Genomic DNA, 22,336 nt, shown 5'->3' on the forward strand with positions numbered 1-22,336 from the left:
ACATGAGACAAAGTATATGTGAACTGCTGTATGAAAAGTGAATTTACTCTGTAAATCTTCACCCAAATCCTAAAAAAAAAAAAAAAGAATGTAAGGACAGAGGCACACATCTGTCTTGTGGAACAAAGTGCAGACTGGGAAAGACTCCTGAGAGGACAATTTGACAGCGGTTTCAAGAATGAAGAAAGGCACATGTTCCTTTGACCCAGAAGCCTCCAGAGATTTACGGCACAGAGACAGTCATGATGGGGCTTCTCATGGATCACTGGCTATAACGGCAAGCCGCTGAACAAACTAAGTCCATCAACGTGGAATGGCTAAGTAAGCCACTGAAACAAGCTAAGTCCATCAATGTGGAATGGCTAAGTAAGAGCTCCAGGATGCAATGTGAAAAAACCAACAACTGTGTATACATGTTGCTTCCTTTTATGGGGAAAAAGAAGAGATACAGTTCCTACTGCGCATGTACAACATCTCTAGGAGAAGACACAAGAAACCATCAACACTGGCTATGTCCAAGGAGAATTGGGCAGCGGGGGGACAGGGATGGGAAGGAGACATTTCATAGCCTGCACCCTTTTATACCATTTGGGCTTCAAACCATATGACTGCATTATTTACTCAAACAGTAATTTAAATTCATTTTTTAAAGTATCTTATGGAATATGTTTGAATGCATTTGGCTTACCATCATCTGATCACAAAATTTATCATTAAAGGAATTTGGGAAGAGCCTGGTAACCGAAGTCAGCCGGTTGACGACGTTCAGCGTCAGGCTCCGGTAATCTCCCAGCATCATCAGCAAAGGCCTCATGTGCGTGTGGATCTGGTCGACTTCTATCGTGGCACCTTCCAGAAACTACCAACAAAGAAAGGTCACAAAAGGAACAGCAAACGCTTTACAACACAGGAGAGTTCACAGTCAACCCTGGCAGCAAGGTTTTTTCCCCTGGGAAAACAGAGACTGCAGAAGTTTATGATGATCAATAGAGAAGATCTATCTTTACCACTGAAAAGTTTAAAAGGTTCCATGTGACTGAGAAACAGGTAAAGCCATTACTATGCTCTCATGTGTAGTGAACAAGTGAACCAGCTCCTAGGAGTACAGACTCAAGGTCCACAGGAGGAGTCCTTCCGGCAGACTCCAGCACACACGTGCACATCGCTCACCTTCCTCATGCAGCCTTCACCCGCCTCCTGCAGCTCACTGTTGGTGGAATTCAGGGCTTTGAAGAGGGCGGCAATGATCTTTTCTCTGGACTGAGGAAGGTAATTGCAGGCAGCAAGCGCATCTTTGCAAAGAAAAATCAACATGATTTCACTGTTAACCTGAAAACGGACAATCTCCTTCTCTGAAGACAAAAGTGTGAATCACGGAACTTCTTGCCCAGTGTCCAGCCCAGAGAAAGAAAACAACCCACAGCGTTCAGTTCCATCTTCTCTGAGACGGAGTCACATCCCCCAGCAACCCTTCACCAGGAGCCTCGGGCTGCAGAGTGGAGAAGGAGCAGGACCCCCCAACACAGGGCCTGCACCCCAGCATAAGAGCAGGCCAGCTGCAGGCTGATGCAGCTGAATGCCCAGAGGGCATGGCCGCAGTGAGACGTGCACAGTCTGGCTGCTCTCATGACCAGGTCCAGTCAGGAGAGTTAAAGGTCTTAAGTCGTTAAAATACAAATATTTTCAGGAAAAGGAGTCACACCTTCATCCTATACATTGAGAACATTCTAGCAAAAGTAGTGCCCATACTAGCTAACAGGAACGAGACATGAGAGGCACACACCCCAAAGGGAGTGAGAACACCCCCTTGGTACGTCCCAACAGGCTTGCCATCTTCAACACCCCCAGCCCCATTCTCAAGCTAGGTATTACGGTCTGCTCTTCAACTCTCGACTTCAAGGAGAATCCAGGCAATATTTTAGAGTGTATCCCCCCCAAAAAAACAAAGCAAGAACCAAAGTCAACTAAAAATGTTTGTCGAGTATTTACTTACCCCCAAAAAAGGACCATTTCCCATGCATCTGGTCAGTGAGCACCTACGTAATACATTTCCCAGAACGTCCAATTCCCATGCTCAACACCAATAACGGTTGTTTCTAACGCAAACCAAAGACTGCAGGATTTCTGAGTGCTTTCTGAACCATGGACAGCCGGCTGTAGGGCACCTCACTAATAATCTAATTCTGATGCAAATGACAGCCTACGCCTGGTGTGACAAGTCTCATAAACCAGAATGGCCGACTCATCAGAGAACCCTGCTATCAAAGGGAAGAGTTCACTGTAGAGTCAAACCAGGGTTTAGGAGAGAGTGAGAAAATGATTCAAATCCCACAATGTATATGGCCCACTGACTTCTCAGGCAGTTTGATAAGCATATAGATTTTTGTGATTATACCTTAAAAAAACCACAAAGAGCCAGGAAAATTAAAGACAACACCAAAAACATGCAGCTTTATACCCTCTCATTTGTTTCAGATTCGTATTAACTTACTTAATGCTGCAATTCGTAAGGGCACAAGGGAGGGCAGGCTTTTGTAGCAGGGTAGCTTTGTTAACGCTGAATCTTCGGCCTCACACAGATTCAACAGCTGCAGAGTAAAGACGAAACCAATCCATTAAGCCCACTCATTACTCAGGAGACAGAATAAGCACCCTACAAATGACAGAACAGGGCAGTCTTCCATACACACCTCAACACAACTAACAATTTTCTATAAGAAAACCAACAGGGAATAAAGTGTTTTCAAACAAACGACATGTTAAATGCAAACCCTACAGAGTATCAATAGCAGCATGTGACTGAGTGTCCTTCAGTCATCAGTGAGACAGAGGCACGTGTGTGTGTTCACACCCATGATACCATCACGATTTTCCTACTGCAAATACAAGGACGCAGGCCCGCTTTCTCCTTGTGCTACGCTGCTGCCCAGTGTTAGTGCTGGAGAAACGCGCGTTGAGGGTTCGTGTCCAGGAGCAGCAGTGTGGTATTTTTTCAAGTAGAGAAAAGCAGAGAAGAGGTTGAAAGTCACGGGGAGTGAACGCTACAATTCAAGAGAGCCTGGTGGCCACATACCAACATATACCTAATATCTAAAGTATCACATGTGATGTTGGTCTATTATTATTATTCTGTTCTCTTCATTTATACCCCAAGAGAAGCATGTAGCCATTTACCACTGTTTTTTTCTCCATTACAGATTCCTACCTGGCAAAGATTGAAAATAGCAGAAAAGGACATCGTGTCAAGAGCAGGCCACTTGTCCTACTCCACTGCCCAGAGGCCACCCCGTTACCAGTTCCTTGAAGTATGCTGAAGTATGTCCTTCAACAAGGCTCTCCTCACATATGAGCTCCATGTGTGTGCTCCACCACCATTCTTTAGAACCAGAAAACGTGGCTCGTGTTCAGCAACCCATCTCAGCAAGCCCTCACCGTCCAGAGACACCGCCCCATCCTTCAATGGCTGGGCAGAGTCCCACTGTACTCACACACTGTGAATCAGCCACCTCCACTGATGGAAATGAGGACAATCCCTGTTTTGTTGCTCCAACAACTCTACAACAGATACTTGTACTTGACCCATGCAATGACATCTGGAGAGTAAATTCTCAGAAGTCAAATTTCTGGAATAAAGCTTTCCTTTTTCTTTTTTTGGAGGAAGGGGTTATACCAGAGTTCCAAGTTATCTTACAAAAAAGTTCTCCTAATTTACCCTCCCATGAGTTGAGGCGAAGACCTAGCTCTCTACACTACTTAGAACACCCATTACCAAGTGTTTATTCTGCACGTCTGAGGTGAGACGCCTGCTCGTCACAGTGACCTGCACTGAGGTTGATCACTTTATCATGAAAACTCGTTTGTAAGACTTTCTATGAACTACTGCTCCTAACTGGCACAGTCTGAGAGTGGCCTTCTGGTATCCACCACCCCGTCTTCCTGTTTAACAGAATCCGACCTCATGCAAGTTATAAAGGGGCCATTTTCCATGCATGAAGACTAAAGCCACATCTTGAAGCTGGCGAACGAGAAAGTCAGGAGCTTGGGTTCCTGAGGGCACTCTGGAGCCCTGACATGCCTGGTAATCACTTCTCTCAGCGCCACCCGGAGCCCCACTGATGACTTTTGCCCATTTCCTGATGGTCACCACTGTGGGGAAAGTTGCACATGTGCTACTGCCTGGCTGCACCATTATTTAATCAATTCTCAGTTACTGGGCATCTAGGTTGTTCTCTGTCAAGGTCCAACTGCCATCCCTAGAAAGCTATGCACAGAGGTCACTGCACTCAATAGCCACAGTTACCAAACATGGCCACACTGCAGGATTAGCCAGGAAGCTTTTACACAGGAGATTCCTGGGTGTGACCCCACACTGACTGAACCAATTCTCTAGGGGCAGGATCCAAGTCTGTGTATTTTAAAAGCTCCCCAAACGTTTCTGATACGCTTGGAAAGCCGGCTTCTTGTCCTTGGATTTATCACTCAACACAAGAGGTTCTGATCTCGAGTTCAGTAAGGAATCTCCATGAAAGTTGTAACACATGCGTCTGTGGCACAGCCAAAGGGATGCTGTCTTCCAATCCCAATGGCTCCCCTGGACCGTCCACCACGCCTTATCCTTATGCACGGTAACTCCTCTGCAAGGCACTGCGGCTCCATGTGCCCAAGCCAGACATGGGATTCAAAACTCAAGAGGTGAATTTTTCATAACTGGAAGTTTAGACTTGGCATAGACCATAAAGTATTGTTTCCCTAGGAGTTTTGCCTCCATTTACCCCAACAATACCTCCAACAATGACTGACTCCGGTCAAAACTTCAAAGTGAACCTGATCACCAGACCATTTTGCACGTTAAGAATCAGTGTTTACATCTGGAGGGAAAAAAAAAGGGGGGGGGTGACCAGGTTTACTGGTCGGATAGAGCCTGGTGGAACCATTGAGACTATGGCCCCTAATTGCCCTTCAGGTCTGGAATTGAACCCACACCTGTGGTTTCCAGCCAAACAAAGACAGGCATATGAGTTGAACATTTACCTCAAGTAGATACTCTCCTTGGAGAGAACAATCATGGGAGAAAGAAAGGCTGCTTATGCACAGGGAGACAGCTCAGGGGACAGCAGTCCATGGAGGGATGGACACAGGGAAGAGCTAACTATGGGGAGGAAGTGGGAGGGGAGCTGCTGCATTGTGATAAACTATGGTCAATGACATGAGACAAAGTATATGTGAACTGCTGTATGGAAAGTGAATTTGCTGTGTAAATCTTCACCCAAATCACAATTAAAAAAAAAAAAAAAAAAAATCGGTGTTTACAATGCATCTATCTCTACAGTTTAATTTGTCACTGTTCAGTGTCACCCCACAGTGGAATCCACCAACACCATGTTTATGGTGACAAGTGTTTATGAAATACCATCTGCTTGTGCCCGCTACATGCGGTGAAGTCACACCTGCTGAACAAATGAGAGCCCAGAGGGAGGGGGTGGTGGTCAGGGACCCAGCAGGAGGGTGCGATGTAGGATCCAGGCTTTACAGTAGCAGTCTAAAATCTTCAGTTCACCTGCTCTGTGGCATTAGATACGTAACAATCCTAAGCCTCAGTTTCCTCATCCTCAAAATGAGAACAAACAACATGCTGAGTCTACTTCAGGTGCCATCAAAGCTGACGAAGGGGGTTCAACTGACTTTCTCAACACTGGCACTCTGGGGGGACAGCGGCTGACGCATTCAGCAGCTAACAAAGGCTGGCAGTTTGAACCCCCAGCCGCTCCACAGGAGAAAAGATGAGGAGCCTGCTTCCATAAAGATGACAGCCTTGGAAACTCTATGGGGCAGTTCTTCTCTGTCCCCTAGGGGCGCTGTGAGTTGACTCAATGGCAGTGGGTTGGGTTTTGGATATTTTCAACAGTGTAGGGACCATTTAAGTGATGAAAAAATCTGACATACTGGGACACGCTATGGCACCAGCTGCCACAAGAGAGATTCAAGCAGACAGAATCTGATTTCTGAAATACAATTTTAAGGGCCTAAAGACCAAAGTCCCCATTGAGGCATAACAAGTTCTAAGGGCTTAGAAAACACCAACACTGTGCTGCTTCTCAGTTGCCAATGCCAGGATGCACCGTACCTGCTCAAGGAGCAGGCTGACTGTTACCTGTGGTCACTGCCCATGCCTTCCCTGAAGGTGGCCTGCCCAGTCTTCACAAACACAGGCAGGTCACCAGACACAAGCCATCACCATGCACACCGCTCTGCACCCCCACCCCCCTACCTCTGTGTAGAACACCTTATGCTCCACCACATTCAGGTCCATCGTGAAGAGCCGGGGCTGCAACGTGGTGCAGAACGTGTTGCCCTCCATCAGGCCGATCTGTGCATTGGCAGGCTGGTGTCGGAGCAGGTGCTTCTTAGGTGGGACCATGTCCTGGAGGACCTGGAGAAGGAGGATATGTCCCTCACAGGCTGCCCCGTGAAAGGCAAGTACCAATCCGTACAACACTAGCCCTAGTGGCACAGCAGTTAAGCACTCAGTATGAACCAGAAGCAGCTCCACGGAGAAAGCCAAGGCGATCTGCCCTTGTCGAGACTGCAGCTTAGGAAACCCCAGAGGGCAGTTCTACTCTGCCCCATGGGGTAGCTGAGACAGAGTCGACTCGATGGCACCCAACATGGGTCACGGACAGGCCCCAGGTACAGTCTCTAAGGCTCCAGAGTAACCTTTCTCAAAACAACAACAGAAGAAAACAACTACAGAGCCAGGAAGCCAGCCTTCTGTCCTATTCTCCCTTCAGTCACCGATACAGCTGTAAATCTAAGTCTGTCACTAGCTGCACGTGTCAGGTCAAAAAGAACATACTTTGTCATGTGGGTACACAATCTTAACCTGAGGCCATCTACAGCTCAAATGTTAAGGGAAAAATTCCAAAAATTATGTTCGATACAATACAGCATTATTCAGCCATACAGGAAATGACGTTCTGATACCTGCTGTGACATACAACACGGATTAACAGTGAAAACACGATGCTGAGTGAGAGCAGCCAGATACATGTTTATCAACCGTCACCTGGAGTGGGGAAGGTGAGGCCCTATGTATCTGTCTGCCATGATGAAAGGTTCAGAAACAAACCAGAACAACTGTGGCTGAGTGTAACTAACGTCCCTCTGTTACATACTTACAAGTGGTTATAACACATGTTGTTATATGCATTTTCACAAAGTACAATTTAAAAAAAAAAAAATTGTTCACATTGTCCTGGTTCAGATGACAGAAATCTCACCTCTTTATGGGGCTCCATTATTACCGTCACACTCTTTCCAGTGACCTGGGCCAACACCTGGAGTGAATGCATCGCCTGTTTTCTCACAGTGGAGTTTGGAGAGGTGACTTCTCGAACCAAATCGTGTGTCACATGGTGGAAGGACTTCTCCTGAGCTGACAGGATCTCTTCGGCTCTTTCCTCGTCTTTTAAAGGTGTGGCACACCTCATCAGAAGCTGCTCCAGGGTTGTCTTCGCCATGGCAACAGCACCGTTGGAAACCTGCCAAGTCAGGAACTTTAGGATGGCAGGTGCTCCACACAACCCACTACACCCATCTCCTGCACACTGGCCTGCTATGAACGCTGGCAACCAGGTCTGTGTTCCTCACACCAGCAGATTAACAAGAAACCTTTGTGATACCCACTCTATACTTGAGTAACTAAATCACTTTCTTATGGAAAATACCAGCTCATTATTCACAACCAAAAACATGGGTCTAAACATGACCCTTGGTGTCCACAGGAGGTGCAAATGGCTTGGCTACTAACTGATGGGTTAGAAAACTGAGTCCACCCAGAGGCACCTCCAAAGGCCTGGAGATTTGCTTCCAAAAACTCAGCCAGTCAAAACCCCAGGAAGCATACCCTACTAACACACATGGGGTCACCAAAAGCTGAAACCAATGTGACAGCAACTGGTTTAAACATGAGCCTTATTTGCAGCAAGCAGCTAAGCTGGCAGTGCCCGACACGTTATACTTGTCCAGTGTTTATCTGCATACAGGTACATAAGGCTGTGACTGGTACAGTCAGATTCTGTGGCACCTTCATGGCCACACTGTGCAGCAGCAGCCCTTACAGACACAGTAACGAAACCGAACAAGTTACTAAGCAGCCAGGAGAGCAGATTTGCAGAATGGCCTCATACAAACTATTCTCCAGGCAAATGAGCTTCTAGCAAAGAGCATATTTAGGTCTGGGGCATGGAAAAAAAGAGTCCTTGAATTATCTTAAAGGAGCTCTGGTAGCACAGTGGTTAAAGCATTCGACTGCTAACCAAATGGTCAGTGGTGTGAACCCACCAGCCGCTCCATGGGAGAAAGATGAGGCAATCTACTTCTGTAAAGATTTACAGCCTTGGAAACACTCTGGGACAGTTCTACTCTGTCCCATAGGGTCGCTATGAGTCAGAAGAGACATAATGGTAGTGGGTTTGGTTTTGGGTTTTGATTATCTTAAAGCAAAGATTATTTCCTAATAGTTCACTTTTAGGAAATAAACATTAAACCAAGCTGGTGACCAGTAGCAGAAACTAGTTAACCTGTGCATTTCCTTCAATCAGCTGGGTTTTCCTCACAGAATACCCTAGTGCTCTAAGGCTGGGTACTGACACAATGCTCCGACATGACCCGCACCACCCCGTCACCCACCTCTCCAGTCAAGTCCATCATGACAAAGAGGAGTGCTTTGAGGAACGTCTGCTGGTTCTGAAGAACCCACGTGAGTGGCAGCCGCTCCATGAGGAACTTGATGGACACCACACCGCCCAGCTTCGCATACCAGGCCTGCTCGTAACAACAGGCACACAGGCGCTCCACGATGTAGGAAAAGAGGGGCAGCTGGCACGCCTGGAGGAAAACACACCACAAAGCACCACATGTGAACGCAGCTCCTGCAACACGGCTTCCAAAATGACCACCCTCAGGCACCAAGCATGAGGAGACACCTAAGTCGTCCCTTACCCTCTCCTTGGAGCCTAGGATGATGCTTGCCACATCAAATATTACCGCCAGGGCCACCTCCCCAATCTTGCAAAGTTCCTTTTCTTCATATGCCATACAAATAGCGATGGCATCAATAAGAACCAAAGGGTCCATGCCTTTAGAGCCGCTTTCCTCACTGTGGAACATGGCTGTGCTGGGCTGGCTGCCCACCTGGTAGCAAGGTAGCAAGAAGGGGCCTGGAGAGGGAAGCAGAGACAATGAGAGAAAGCAGCCCTCACTTACACCAATAGTCCTGGCCCTCAAATTCCAAAAACGATCGCATCGTGGTGTTGAAGTTAGGGATACAGTAACAGCCAAGCCTGTTGCTTCCCACCCATCGCAGTTACACTGCAATTACTTGTCAACGAAGGGATCTGACTTGTACTGCGGCAGGTTTTTATGACTACTTCCCATTACACATGGTATAGTCATAGTATTTTCTGATTTTCTCAATAGTAACTCAAAATACACTAGTTTAAAATGAAAACCATTGAAGCTACCTTCAAGAAAACATCCTTTAAGAGGCTCAAAGGCACAAAGTAGGGATGACTCTAGGCAACACGCCAGGCGCTCCTGACTCACATGCAACAATGCAAAGCGAATGTGCCACAGCTCATAATTAATACCTCATAGGGACCCAGCCCTGGCAAGATGCAGACCAGCTTACAGTTTGGCTAGAAAGATGGTGTTAACACACAGAATCCTGAGGAGAGACAGTGTTTACACAGAGAACCCTAAGGAAAGGCAGTGTTAACACAGAGAATCCTGAGGAAAGACAGTGTCAACAAAGCTAACCCTGTGGAAAGACAGTGTCAACAGAGAAAGCCCTGAGGAAAGACACCGTTAACCCACAGAAACTTTGAAGAAAGACAGTGGGAAGACAGTGTCAACAGAGAGAACCCTGAGGAAAGACTATGTCAACACAGAAATCCTGAGGAAAGACAATGGTACCACACAAAGACCCAGAGGAAAGACAGTGCTACCAAAAAGACCCTGAGGAAAGACAGTATTAACACAGAAAGCCCTGAGGAAAGACACTGTTAACACACAGAAACCCTGAAGAAAGACAGTGTCAACAGAGAGAACCTGAGGAAAGACAGTGTTGACAAAGAAAAGACCCTAAGACCATGTCCACACAGAAATTCTGAGGAAATCAACAGAGAGAACCCTGAGGAAAGACGGTGTTACCACAGAGAAACCCTGAGAAAATACAGTGTCAACAGAGAAAACCCTAAGGAAAGACAGTATTAACACAGAAACCCTAAGGAAAGACAGTGTTAACCCTGAAGACAGACAGTGGACAGACAGTGTTACTACAGAAAGACTCTGAAGAAAACAGTGTCAACAGAGAGAACCCTGAAGAAAGACTGTCAACAGAGAAACCCTGAGGAAAGACACTGTTAACACAAAGAACCCTGAGGAATAATCTAGGTGTTGAACAGGACAATGTTGACTGTTCAGGCCCTGAAGGACAAAGAATAGAAGCTCTTTGTTCTGCAGGACTCAAGAAAACACTGACCTGCAGACGCAAGCAATGAGAGCAGAGCCACCCCAGGGGGTCTGCAGACCTGCTCCTGCCTGCTAACTGGTCATTACTGGTCTGGAAAGAGATATAAAAACTGAGACCATGTGTTCAGAAACTTAGGTAAGAAATGGCAGTCAGGACACTTTTTCTTGTCTTTTATAAGAGTATCAGTGTGCTATGGGTTGGAAATAAAAAAGTGAACAAAACTAGCCCTGCACGGTGGAGCTGGAGGACATCATTAGCACAGGCGAGGAGCCATGCTGGGCGGGCAAACAGCATGAGTGACTGCCCAGGAGCAGAAACACACGGGGGGCCACGAGGAGCTAGCCACAGAGCCACGGCCGGGAAACAGAGCCCAGAGAAACACACCACGCAGGAAGCTCGGCAACGGGGCAGCCACACGCACGCCGCTTGTCTGACATGCAGTATGGCCAAGAAGGTATTCAGGCCCTTTTTATCACAAAAACATGTATTTTACAAAGCTTGAAAATCATACACTGCCTACCACTGAAACACCAAATATCTTTCTCAGTGTGTCAAATGGAAAATCAGAAAATGAAAGCAAAAATAAATCAGCTAAACTTGGCTTCTCTGAGCAACACCACTTAATGACCAACCCAAAGAAGTCACATGACCACCAACTCTGCCCAACAGTCCCCTCACTCACCGCACTGCTGGGCGACTGCCACCATGGTATAGTGACGGATCAAGCTGGCCACAAATGGCAGGGCACTGGGCCGGAGGTCTTTAATGACAGCAGACATGAAGGCCCCAGTGAGAGCCTGCTCAAAGGTCTTACGAGCCGGGGTGTCCTGTGCCTTGTACCGATGGGATATGATGACACTGGGAATTGTCTTTTCTGTAAAGCTGAAAGGCCAACCATAGCCCACAGTTATAACCTGGAACCAGGACTTTATTGTTTTTTAATTTTCAACCTGCCCGTTTGTCTCTCATCCAATAGGCATAAAAAAAGCTATCATGTAAAAGGTGGTCCAACTGTGGTATACACTGAAGAGTCACAGGGAAAGCACATACTCACATGGGACCATGGAGGGAAGTGATCAGGCATTTACCACCAGTGAGTATATGAGACTGGAGGCCCCGGGTGCTGCCTGGCTGCTAACGGAAGGGCAGCAGGTTCAAGTCCACCCAGGGGTGCCTCGCCAATGTCACTGAAAAACCCACAGAGCAAAGTTCTACCCTAACACACATGGAGTCACTGTGAGTCAGCTGTCTCAACGACAAGTGGCTTCGTGATTCTGCTCAATGTTACCTACTCACTTCTCCAACACCTTATCTTTTTAAATGTCCCTTTTCTAACCCATCCCCCCATTGACAGATGTGGTAGTTCAAGTCGTGTGTCAACTTGGCTGGGCCTGGGTGAGTGGCTAGGCAGCTGGTGGGAGTTATTCCCCATGAGGAGACTGGCAGTCAACTCCATGGTGGGATCTACCACAAGCAGCTGAGTAGCTGCCTTTGGGATGTGGTCTGCTTCCTGCATATAAGAAGGTTTGGGAATGGTCTCTAACCTATGGCATACTTGGACCCTGCATGTAGCCGTGTTGTTCTTCAGCAGCCTGCCATGGCTCTGCCAACCTGGGGACTTACAATGGACTTGAATTAATGGCCTGCCGTGTGGTTTGGTAACACTGGAACTGTGCCATTTTGTTGATCTTGGGCTTGTTAGCCTCAGCAGCCAGCAGCTATCTGAGTGGAGAGATGCCTCTAGCTTCAGTGGGCCAGGAGCAAGAGGCAGAGCTGAAGCCCAAGGTCGAGGGGCTTTCACCCAGCCCCTACAGTCTGGCACTTTGAACTCGGACTTAAAGCCTCCAAACTGTAAGATAACAAACTCCTGTTTGTTAAGACCATTCCGTTTGTGGTATATTCTTGTCAGAGCAGCACTAGATCACCAGAACAAGAGATCTTTTTTTCTTTTTAAAAAAGAAAAGAGTAAATCTCTTTAATACAGGTGCTAAGATGGGAGGGAGGAGGATTGCTTTGCCTTTCTGGGCCTTGATTCTCCTCAGTTAGAACCCCAGCCTCTTTTCCTCTAGCACACAGCCATCTGCCTGGCCACATGGGCCCAGCCCCGCAGCGACCCTCGCGGGAAGCCTGCCCTGCTGAGACTGCTCCTCCAGAAGACCACTGATGTTTGCATTCTTCGTCCTTTCAGCCTATTTTTTCTGGCTCTTCTTTGGTGGCCTTTTGTTTAAATCTCTTCCTTCTTAGGAGTCAGTATGGCACCCTTCTCATGGCTCAGGGGCACTGCACAGGGGGACCGTACACTACCAGTACCGTGCGCAGCCATGAGCATGACACGAGTCTTCACCAGGGTCTCAGTGCAACCAGCTCATTAATTGCATGCATTGCAGACAACCTCAAAGACCCTCATTCGCCATCACCATGTTCAGAGCCCCAGGAAAAGTTCCCTACATCCCCTCAGGGCCTGATACAGCTCATGTTCCACTCACACGAACTGTGTGCATGCAGCAGGGCCAACTGTAGCATGGCAGCGGGCACCTCAGCTCATGCTCCACTCCTTGTGGCATAGCTTCCGCTGGCCCCCAGTCGCTCGGCACTGGCTGGAAAGAGCCCTGATATACTAGTCTTGACAGCACACTCTCCCACCCCCAATTCCTCAGTCACGCTGTCACCAGATACAGGACTCTAGGTTAGCCAGCAGTCACCTTCTTGAAGACAGGATTTCCTCCACTGCCCAGTGGTTCTCGTAGCTCCTGATCTGAAGGTATTTTTGTTTTTTTTTTAAATGTCCTGCTTGATTATCAACTGTTTTATTATAATATGTCTATGTGTATATTTTTTTTTAATTTATCCTGCTTCAGACACACTAAGCATCTGGAATCTGGGCATTGTTTTTTAATTTTCCCATCAATTCTGGATAGCTTCTTTTAACTTATTTCACAGCTAAAGGTCTTCTTTAAAAAAAATCTGCTTGAAATGATCATGGGAGAAGGAATGGCTGTTTACACACAGGGAGACAGCCCAGGAGGCAGGAGTGCATGGAGGGATGGACACAGTGAAAAGGTAACTATGAGGAGGAAGTGGGAGGGGAGCTGTTGCACTATGGTAGATTGTAGTCAATGTCATGAGCAAAGTGTATGTGAACTGCTATATGAAAGTGAATTTGCTCTGTAAATTTTCACCCCCCGCAAAAAAAAAAATCTGTTTGAACCATTTTTATAGGTCCCATTGTACATAGGGCCACTATAAGTCAGAGCCAACTTGATGGCACCTAACAATAACAACAACATCCTTCAAAGGAGCTCTGGTGGTACAGTGGTTAAGGTACCTGGCTGCTAACCAAAAGGTCAGTGGTTCAGTGGTTTGAACCCACCAGCTGCTCCTCAGAAAAAAGATGAGGCAGTCTACCTCCATAAAGACTACAGCCTTGCAATTCTACTCTGTCCTTTAGGGTCACTATGAGACGAAATCAACTCGGTGGCAATGTGGGGTTTTTATGGTATATCCTACAAGGAGCTCTGGTGGCTTAGTGGTTAAAGTAGTTGGCTGTTCAAACCCACCAGCTGTTCCACGGGAGAAAGATGAGGCAGTATGCTTCCATGAAGATTTACAGCCTTGGAAAACGCTATGAAGCAGTTCTCCTTTGGCCTAAAGGGTCACTGTGTGTCAGAATCGACTTGATGGCAGTGGGTTTGCGTTTTTATATCCTGCAGGTATGTTCAAGTTTCTTTTTTTCTTTGAATACTGTAAGCATTTCAACTCCCTCAAGTCCACTGCAGCTCGGAATGTCTTCTGTCCATGCTGCTGGCTCTCCCACTCACGCAGCCTTATTCCTCATGGGCTTGGTTATCTCTGACTACTATCCCTTTCACAACAGAGCAGCTGTTACATGTACTCCGCATGATTTCCGATGCTTTGAGCAAAGTGAAAACATACAAGGAAAATCCCCTCCCTGAAACTTACAACTTAGATGATATACACACCTATCTCAAAAGACTCTTCCATACCAGTCACAGCCTACCATGGGCAGCACAAAACACAAATCATACAGAATAGCTATTTGGAAAAAGAAAGGATCACTACAGACCACAATGAAGGCCTATTATGTGCCAGGCACTATGGGTGTGATGGGCCAAAGGGGAGGAAAGAGCTGTGCCCTCGCTTTCTCAAAGCTCACAATCAAAGGGAGGAGGCAATCAGACACACAACAAAGGCACCTTACACTGCAGGCAAGCTCGATTCTCAGGCACCTAAGCTCTCCCTTCTATGTTCTCTAAAATCCAAGAGACGCAGGACTGAGCAAATCACGGTCCTCCGCCAGGCTCGGAGAAAGGAGCCACTAGCCCTCAGACCCTGGAGGCACCCTCCGCACTGACTCCTCATGCTCGGACAGCGAGAGCAGGGTGTGGGATGAGCACCTACTTCGGGTGCGCGAGTAGCTGGTAGAGCGCGTGCTTGTTGTCCTCCAGGCTCATCATGGCCACCAGGAAGCACTTGATCACCTCCCATGCCTGCCGCCGGTAGTAGGGCTCAGTGTTGGCACTCTTCAGGCAGTCCAGAGCCGTTTCAATAGCCTACAACAAACAGCAATAAGTCAACGCAACTCGTTTCTCCTGAAATGTTGACGCACTTACACGGAAAGTGTTTCCAACCCCCCCAGAGATGCCACTGCACACCCTCAGGAGGACATGGTGGACCTGGGCAGCCAGCGGAGTCTCCACCAAAGGAAACCTCCAGGGAAGATACATTTATTTGGGAAGCAGAAGTGTCCTGACGTGAAGAATCACATGCTTAAAATTCAATTGTAAAATGGAGCTAAATCCCCTCGTGTCTATATAGCCAAAGGGAGAGTCCAAACAGTAAGTGAGCCTGAAGGTCTCCTGTGGTAGAAATATTTTGCCCCTCTGGGAGGAAAATCAATTTTCCATTTGCCATAATAAATGAAATACCATGTCATCTACACACACTTACTCGGGTCCTAAAGAGAAGAATGAATTTTCTGCACACTAAAAGATTATTTTCCTAAGCTTTTACTAAATTTCCTCTTTAAAAAAGAAAAAGGTTTACATCATTTTTTCCTGTTCCGAAACACTTCCATAGCTACACATACACACACACACACACACAGACACTTTTATCCTATTCACTTCAATTAGGTCAATGGAGACAGAGGAGAGACAACCACAATAATAAAAAAAAAATGATCTGAAGCCTTCATCAGCTGAAGCATTAACCTTAATTACAATTAATCAAATGACATATTAATCAAAGAGTTAAGTCATACACCATGACCATGTAGATTTATTCCAGGAATGCAGGGATGGTTCAACACGAGGAAATTAATGTACTATACCACATGAACAGAGCAAAGAAAAAGAGTGCACGTTCATCTCTCTCTGTGGATGCAGAAGACCAATTCCCAACACCCTTTCTTGATGAATACCCTAAAGAAGACTGGAATACCAGGGACATCCCTCAAAATGATTCAGGGCATAAATGAAAAGCCAGCATCACATATAATGGAGAAAGAGAGAGCTTTCCCCCCTTGAAATTGGAAACAAAGGTTCCTGCTCTCACCACTTCAATACTGTGTTAGAAGTCCTAATCAGCGCAGTAAGACAAGAAAAATACATAAAATATATCCAGACTGGAAAAGAAGAAGTAAACTAATCTCTATTCTGTACGATAGGATCCTCTACATAGAAAATTCCAAAGAATCTGCAAGAAAACTTCCAAAGGTAATCAAGGCACTTAGCAAAGTTGTAGGGTGCAAGGTGAACAAACACAAAAATCAGTGAGGTTACTAACAGCAAGAAATCTGAAAGGGAAATTAGGAAAACAATTCCATTTGTTTGTAACAGCATCTGTTCTGCTCACCTAGTGCCACTCTGACAAGAAATATATCACAAATGGGATGGTCTTAACAAACAGAAGTTTATTCTTACAATTTGGAGGCTTTAAGTCCAAATTCAAGTGCCAGGCTCTAGGGACTGGGTGAAAGCCCCTCAGCCTTGGGCTTCAGCTCTGCCTCCAGCTCCCAGCCCACTGGAGCTAGAGGCTTTTCTTCACTCAGACAGCTGCTGGCTGCTGAGGCTGAGAAGCCCCAAGGTTGACAAGTAAAAAGGCACAGTCCTGCTGTTACCAAACCACATAGCAGGCCATTAACTTAAGTCCACTGTAAGTCCCAAGGTCGGCAGAGCATGGCAGGCTGCTGAGCAATGACACGGCTACATGCAGGGTCCAAGCATGCCATATGCTAGAGACCATACCCAAAGGCTTCTCCTTATATACAAGAAGCACACCACATATCCAAAGGCAGCTACCCAGCTGCTTGTGGTAGATCCCACCATGGAGTTGATTTCCAGTCTCCTCATGGGGATTAACTACCACCAGCTGCCCAGCCATTCAACCAGGCCCAGCCAAGTTGACACACAAACATTAACTACCACAGCATCCAACAGAATAAAATACCAGGAATCAATCTAACAAGGGATGTGAAGGACTTATACAATGAAATTTATAAAACACTGGTGAAAGTAGTGAAAGATTTAGACGTAAAGATGTTCCATATCCATAGATTATTTAACAAGATATCAACCCTACCCAAAGTGAGCTATAGATTCAACACAATCCTGATCAAAATCCCAATAGCCTTCTTTTATATGGAATGACAAAAGGCCCCGAACAGCTACAGCAATGCTCAAAGTGCAGAACAAAGAAGGACAGCTCACACTAACAGCATACACTGGGAACGCTGGTGGCGCAGTGCCTGAGGCACTTGACTGCTAACCAGAAGGATGGCAGTTCAAACCCACCAGCCACTCCTCAGAAGAAGACTGAGCAATCCACTTCTGCAGAGACACCACCTCAGAAACCTAAAGAGGGGTCTCTATGAGTTGAAACAACTCGACAGCAGTTCAGTTTATTTATTTTTTTAAATACAGCTGCAGTAATCAAAACAGCCTGGTACTGGTGTTAATGACAGATTCACAGACCAATGGAAGAGACTTGAAAGTCCAGAAATAAACCTACATGTCTGTGGTCAACTGATTTTTGACAAGGGTCCATTTGATACAGAAAGACAAGTCTCTTCAATAAATGGTGCTGGGAAAATGGGATTTCTCCATGCAGAAAAATGGAAACAGGATACACTGTTTCCATATACACTGTTTTCCATACACAAAAATAATTAAAACTGGATTAAAGTCCTAAACAAGAAAAGTGAAACAATAAAATTCTTAGCAGAAAATGCAGGGGCGAGGCTGTAGGGATTAGCTTTTAACAATGGACTACCTAGGAACAAAAGCACAAACAGCAAGACAAAATAAACGAAACCTCATAAAAGTTAGCTTCTGTTCATCTAACTTTTCCAAAAAAGTGGAAAGACAAGTCATCGAGTGGGAAAAATACCCTTAGAAACCCTATATCCAGTAAGAATCTAATAACCAATATGTATGTATAAAACCTTGACAAGAAAAAGACAATCTAATCAAAAAGGAAGACTTAGAGGGGTACAGCAGAGGTATAGAAAATGAAGATGAATACAGTACTGTGTTGTCAGTGATGGCAAGCAGTGATTCACAGGTGGACAGACGGGTGGACAAGCTGAATGATCCGATATGTCTAAGTGGGGGGAGTAACTCTGTACGTTCTCTAAGAATTTCCAGGTATATAGTAGAGCTGGAGGCAGTGAGTAGTTGGACCTGTGGGCTCAAGATCATGGTCACAGGGGACACCAAGCTCAGTTGGCATAACATACCAAACCAAACCAAACTCACTGCCTTCAAGTCAGATCGGACTCACAGCAACCCCTCCTTGGGTTTCCGAGGCAGTATCACTACAAAAGTAGATCAACCTTCCTTCCAAGGAGTGGCTGATGGGTTTGAACCTTCTGGTTAGCAGTCAAATGCCTTAGGCACTACACCATACTGCACAAAAACATTGTTTCACATCTTACTTTAGCGAGTAGCGACTAGGACCTTAAAAGCTTGCAAGCAGCCATCTAGATGCAACAATGGGTTTCTCCTCATCCAGAGCAAAGAAGAATGAAGAGGAGCAAAGATTCATGGAAATAATTAGCCTCAGCGACTGGTATACCGTGCTATCCTCAGCCTATATACTCTGAGACCAGAAGAATTAGATGGTGCCCAGCGTGATAGTCAGAGGTGTGTGTCAACTTGGCTGGACCATAATTCTGAGTGGTTTAAGCAATCATGATCTGGGTTATTCCCAGACAAGATCAGATGTATATGTTGCGAACAGCCAATCCGTTGAAAGGGAGCTTCCCTAGGGGTGTGGCCTGCTCCCAATATATTTACAGACATCTTGGGGGGAAATGACCCCCTTCTGTGGATCAGGATCTTGTTGTGCTGCCTGTAACTGTGTGAGCAAACAATTCACCATTCAGCCTGGCGATCTTGGACTTGTCATTTGTTGGAGTCAACAACCAATATACTGCCTGCCAACCTTAAGTTCGTCAATCCCTATGGCTGCATGAGTCAGGAAAAGCCTCCAGCTTGATGTGTGATCCAAGAACTTGGGACTTGCCAGATTCTATAAGTGTGTGAGCCATTTTTCTAAGAAAAATTTCTCTCTGTCTCTCTCTCTCTCTCTATATATATAAGCTTTTGGTTTTGTGTCTCTAGAGAACCCAGCCTAACACACCCAGCCTATTAACCACTCAGAGGGAGATCTATATAGGAGATCCTACAGAGAATTGGAGAACAACGTGGAACAAAAACTTAAAATCATTAAAAAAAAAAAAAAAAAAAGGGACCAGGTTTGCTGGTCTGATAGAGCCTGGTGGCCCCTAGCTGCCCTTTCGGTCTAGAACTGAAAAAGACAGGCATATGAGCTGAACATTTACATTAGGTAGATACATTCCTTGGAGAGATCAATTGTGGGAGAACAGAAGGACTGTGTATGCACAGGGAGACAGCTTGGGGGGCAGGAATGCACGGGATGGAAGGACACAAAGAAGAGGTGACTATGGGGAAAAGTGGGAAGAGTACTGTTGCATTGTGGGAAATTGCAGTCAATGTCATGAGACAAAGTATATGTGAACCACTGTATGGAAAATGAATTTGCTCTGTAAACTTTCACCCAAATCACAATAAATATTTTTTTTAAAAAAGACAACCCAATCAAAAAATGGGCAAAGGACTTGAACAGACATTTCATCAAAAAGGACATTCAAACAGTCACCAAACACATGAACAGATGCTCAGTGTCATAAACCATCAGAGAAAAATGCAAATCACCTACCTACATACAGTGGAGCATTACTCAGGCAGTAGGAGAAATGACGTTCTGAGACCTGGTCAACATGGATAAACACTGAATCATGCTGCCAAACGTAATCAGTCAGTCATCAAAGGACAAGTATTTGTATGACACAACAAATGACAAATTAGAAATGATTCAAAAGCTATAGGCAGAAATCCAGAAGATTAATACTAAATTGTCAGAAATAGATAATACATTCAAAGGGCAAAGGAGCAGAATTGAAGCAATGGAAGACAGAATTAATGAGATTGAAGACAAATACCTGAATACTTCTTTGGAAAGAGATGCATCAGAAAAAAGATCAAAACAAAATGCAGAAAGCCTAAGGTTCATGTGGGATACCATCAACTGGAATAACCTATGTGTCACTGGAATTCTAGAATAGGAAGAGAAAAATAAAACCAGGGAGAAAACTGTCCAAGATTTGTCGGAAGAGAACTTCCCTGATATGATGAAAGACTGAGAATATATCCATTCAGGAAGTCCAAAGAACTCCAAACAGGATAGACTCTAAAAGAAAATCACCCAGACACAGCATCATCAAACTTACCAAAATCAAAGATAAAGAATCATGAGAGCAGCATGGGAAAAACAAAAAGTTACCTACAAGGGGCAGCCAATAAGACTAAGCTCTGATTTCTCAGCAGAAACCATGCAGGTGAGAAGGCAGTGGGATGGTATATGTAAAAACCTGAAAGAGAAAAATTTCCAACCAAGAATTATGTACCCAGCAAAATTGTCCCTCAAATATGATGGTGAAATTAGGTCATTTCCAGATAAGCAGAAATTAAGGGAATTTGTTAAAACCAGACCAACCTTACAAGAGATGCCAAAGAGAGTCCTTTGGACAGAGAAGAAACAACAGCCTATTAACAACTGACCATTAACACACATGATGATATAACCCAGAAAGCAACCCAGAGTTGCTTTCCAAAGTAAATAAGCCTACAAGATTGTAAACAGGGAACCGGAGACATCAATTGACAAAGGAGGACAACTACAAACCAAAAAGAGGGAAAAAAACTGTTTCGTTACAGAACTTCTAAATGGTAGGGAAGTAAAGACAACTACAAGATAGAACAGACTGTTCTAAACTTGGAAAGAAAACTATAAATCACCAGTGACCTCTAAGAAAAATGATAAACCTTCACATCAAAATAAGAAAGAGGACCAGCACAAATATTTAGTAAATACTAAAACAATAGCAACAAAGGAAGTGATAACATGATTCTTAAACAAAACGAGTTCAGCATAGAAAGTCCTATGGAAGAAAAAAATGGACACCATGAAAAAAATGACACCAACAAATCCATATTTGCCGATAATTACGTATCTGGCAAGGGACTTCTCTCTAAGATTTATAGAAAACTCCAACATCTCAATAGCAAAGGAATTAACAATCCACTTGAAAAACGGGCAGAAGACATGAATAGATACATCACCAAAGAGGATATTCAGGTGGCCAGCTAATATATGAAGAGATGCTCACAATCATTGGCCATCAGAGAGATGCAAATCAAAACGAGATACCATTTCACTCCAGCACTGATGGCAAGGTTCAACAAGATGGAAAATAACAAACGCTGGGGGCGGGGGGTGGTGGAGAGACTGGGACTCTCATACACTGCTGGTGGGACTGTGAAGTGATACAACCACTGTGGAAAGCAATATAGCGATTCCTTAGAAAGCTGGAATTGGAGATACCATTTGACCCAGCAATCCCATTACTAGGTATATATCCTAGAGAGGTGAGAGCCAGGACAGGAACAGATACATGCACACTCATGTTCATCGCAGCACTATTTACAATAGCAAAAAGATGGAAACAACCTACGTGCCCATCAACAGAAGAGGGGATGACCAAACTATGGTACATACTCATTACGGAATGCTATGCAGCACTAAAGAATAATGTAGAGTCTGGAAAACACCCCATAATATGGATAAACTTGGAGGACATTATGCTGAGTGAAATAAGTCAATCACAGAAGGATAAATGTAGTATTAGTTCGTTGTTGTGGAGGGTCAAGGAAAAGTTAATATATGGAGGGAAAAATTCTTTGTTGGTTTCCAGGGTGGGAGGGAAGGGGAGGGAACACTGCAAAAAAAAAAAAAAAATGCATTGACCCAGGTCACTTTAGTTTTGTGTATTTCACTGTACATAAATTATATTTCAATAAAATGCATTAAAAAAAAAAAGAAATTCCCTCCTAAAAAGATACGTGGTCTGTTTACATACGTATCTGCAAATAGCAACAAACTTTCTTAAAACGAAACATATCTGTAAGCAGCTCCCAAGACTTCCAAACTCACCTTCTCCATTGGGAGCTGAAGGGACGCTTTACAATCTGAAAACTCCACTGTGATGCTGGGTCCCTGGACTTCAGTCACAACATAGTGCAGCTTCTGGGACTCCTTCAACATCTTCCTGTTACTACCACCAAATTTACCGAGTACACGGTAGGCCACGTGAGAGATGCTGTCTGCAGGGTTGCGTAAAGTGCGCCACAGAGCCTGCCAACC

General features: G+C 45.2%; 1 protein-coding gene across 1 annotated transcript in view; it reads right to left on the bottom strand.

Moving 5' to 3' along the window:
• Positions 1–22,336, bottom strand: part of LOC103197064 (transformation/transcription domain associated protein) — a 135,490-nt gene that overhangs the window by 78,649 nt on the left and 34,505 nt on the right. The window contains exons 20-29 of the mRNA XM_042781235.1: positions 22,127–22,327; positions 14,951–15,102; positions 11,214–11,413; positions 9,001–9,218; positions 8,689–8,886; positions 7,278–7,538; positions 6,269–6,430; positions 2,492–2,588; positions 1,171–1,292; positions 689–859 (exon numbers count right to left, since the gene is read on the bottom strand). Of these exons, the coding sequence (XP_042637169.1) occupies positions 689–859; positions 1,171–1,292; positions 2,492–2,588; positions 6,269–6,430; positions 7,278–7,538; positions 8,689–8,886; positions 9,001–9,218; positions 11,214–11,413; positions 14,951–15,102; positions 22,127–22,327 (1,782 nt within the window). The remainder of the gene's footprint in view (positions 1–688; positions 860–1,170; positions 1,293–2,491; positions 2,589–6,268; positions 6,431–7,277; positions 7,539–8,688; positions 8,887–9,000; positions 9,219–11,213; positions 11,414–14,950; positions 15,103–22,126; positions 22,328–22,336) is intronic.

The sequence above is a fragment of the Orycteropus afer genome, unplaced genomic scaffold (assembly GCF_000298275.1).
Source record: "Orycteropus afer afer isolate SDZICR_OR568_19922 unplaced genomic scaffold, OryAfe1.0 scaffold00006, whole genome shotgun sequence".
Classification (NCBI taxonomy): Eukaryota; Metazoa; Chordata; class Mammalia; order Tubulidentata; family Orycteropodidae; genus Orycteropus; species Orycteropus afer.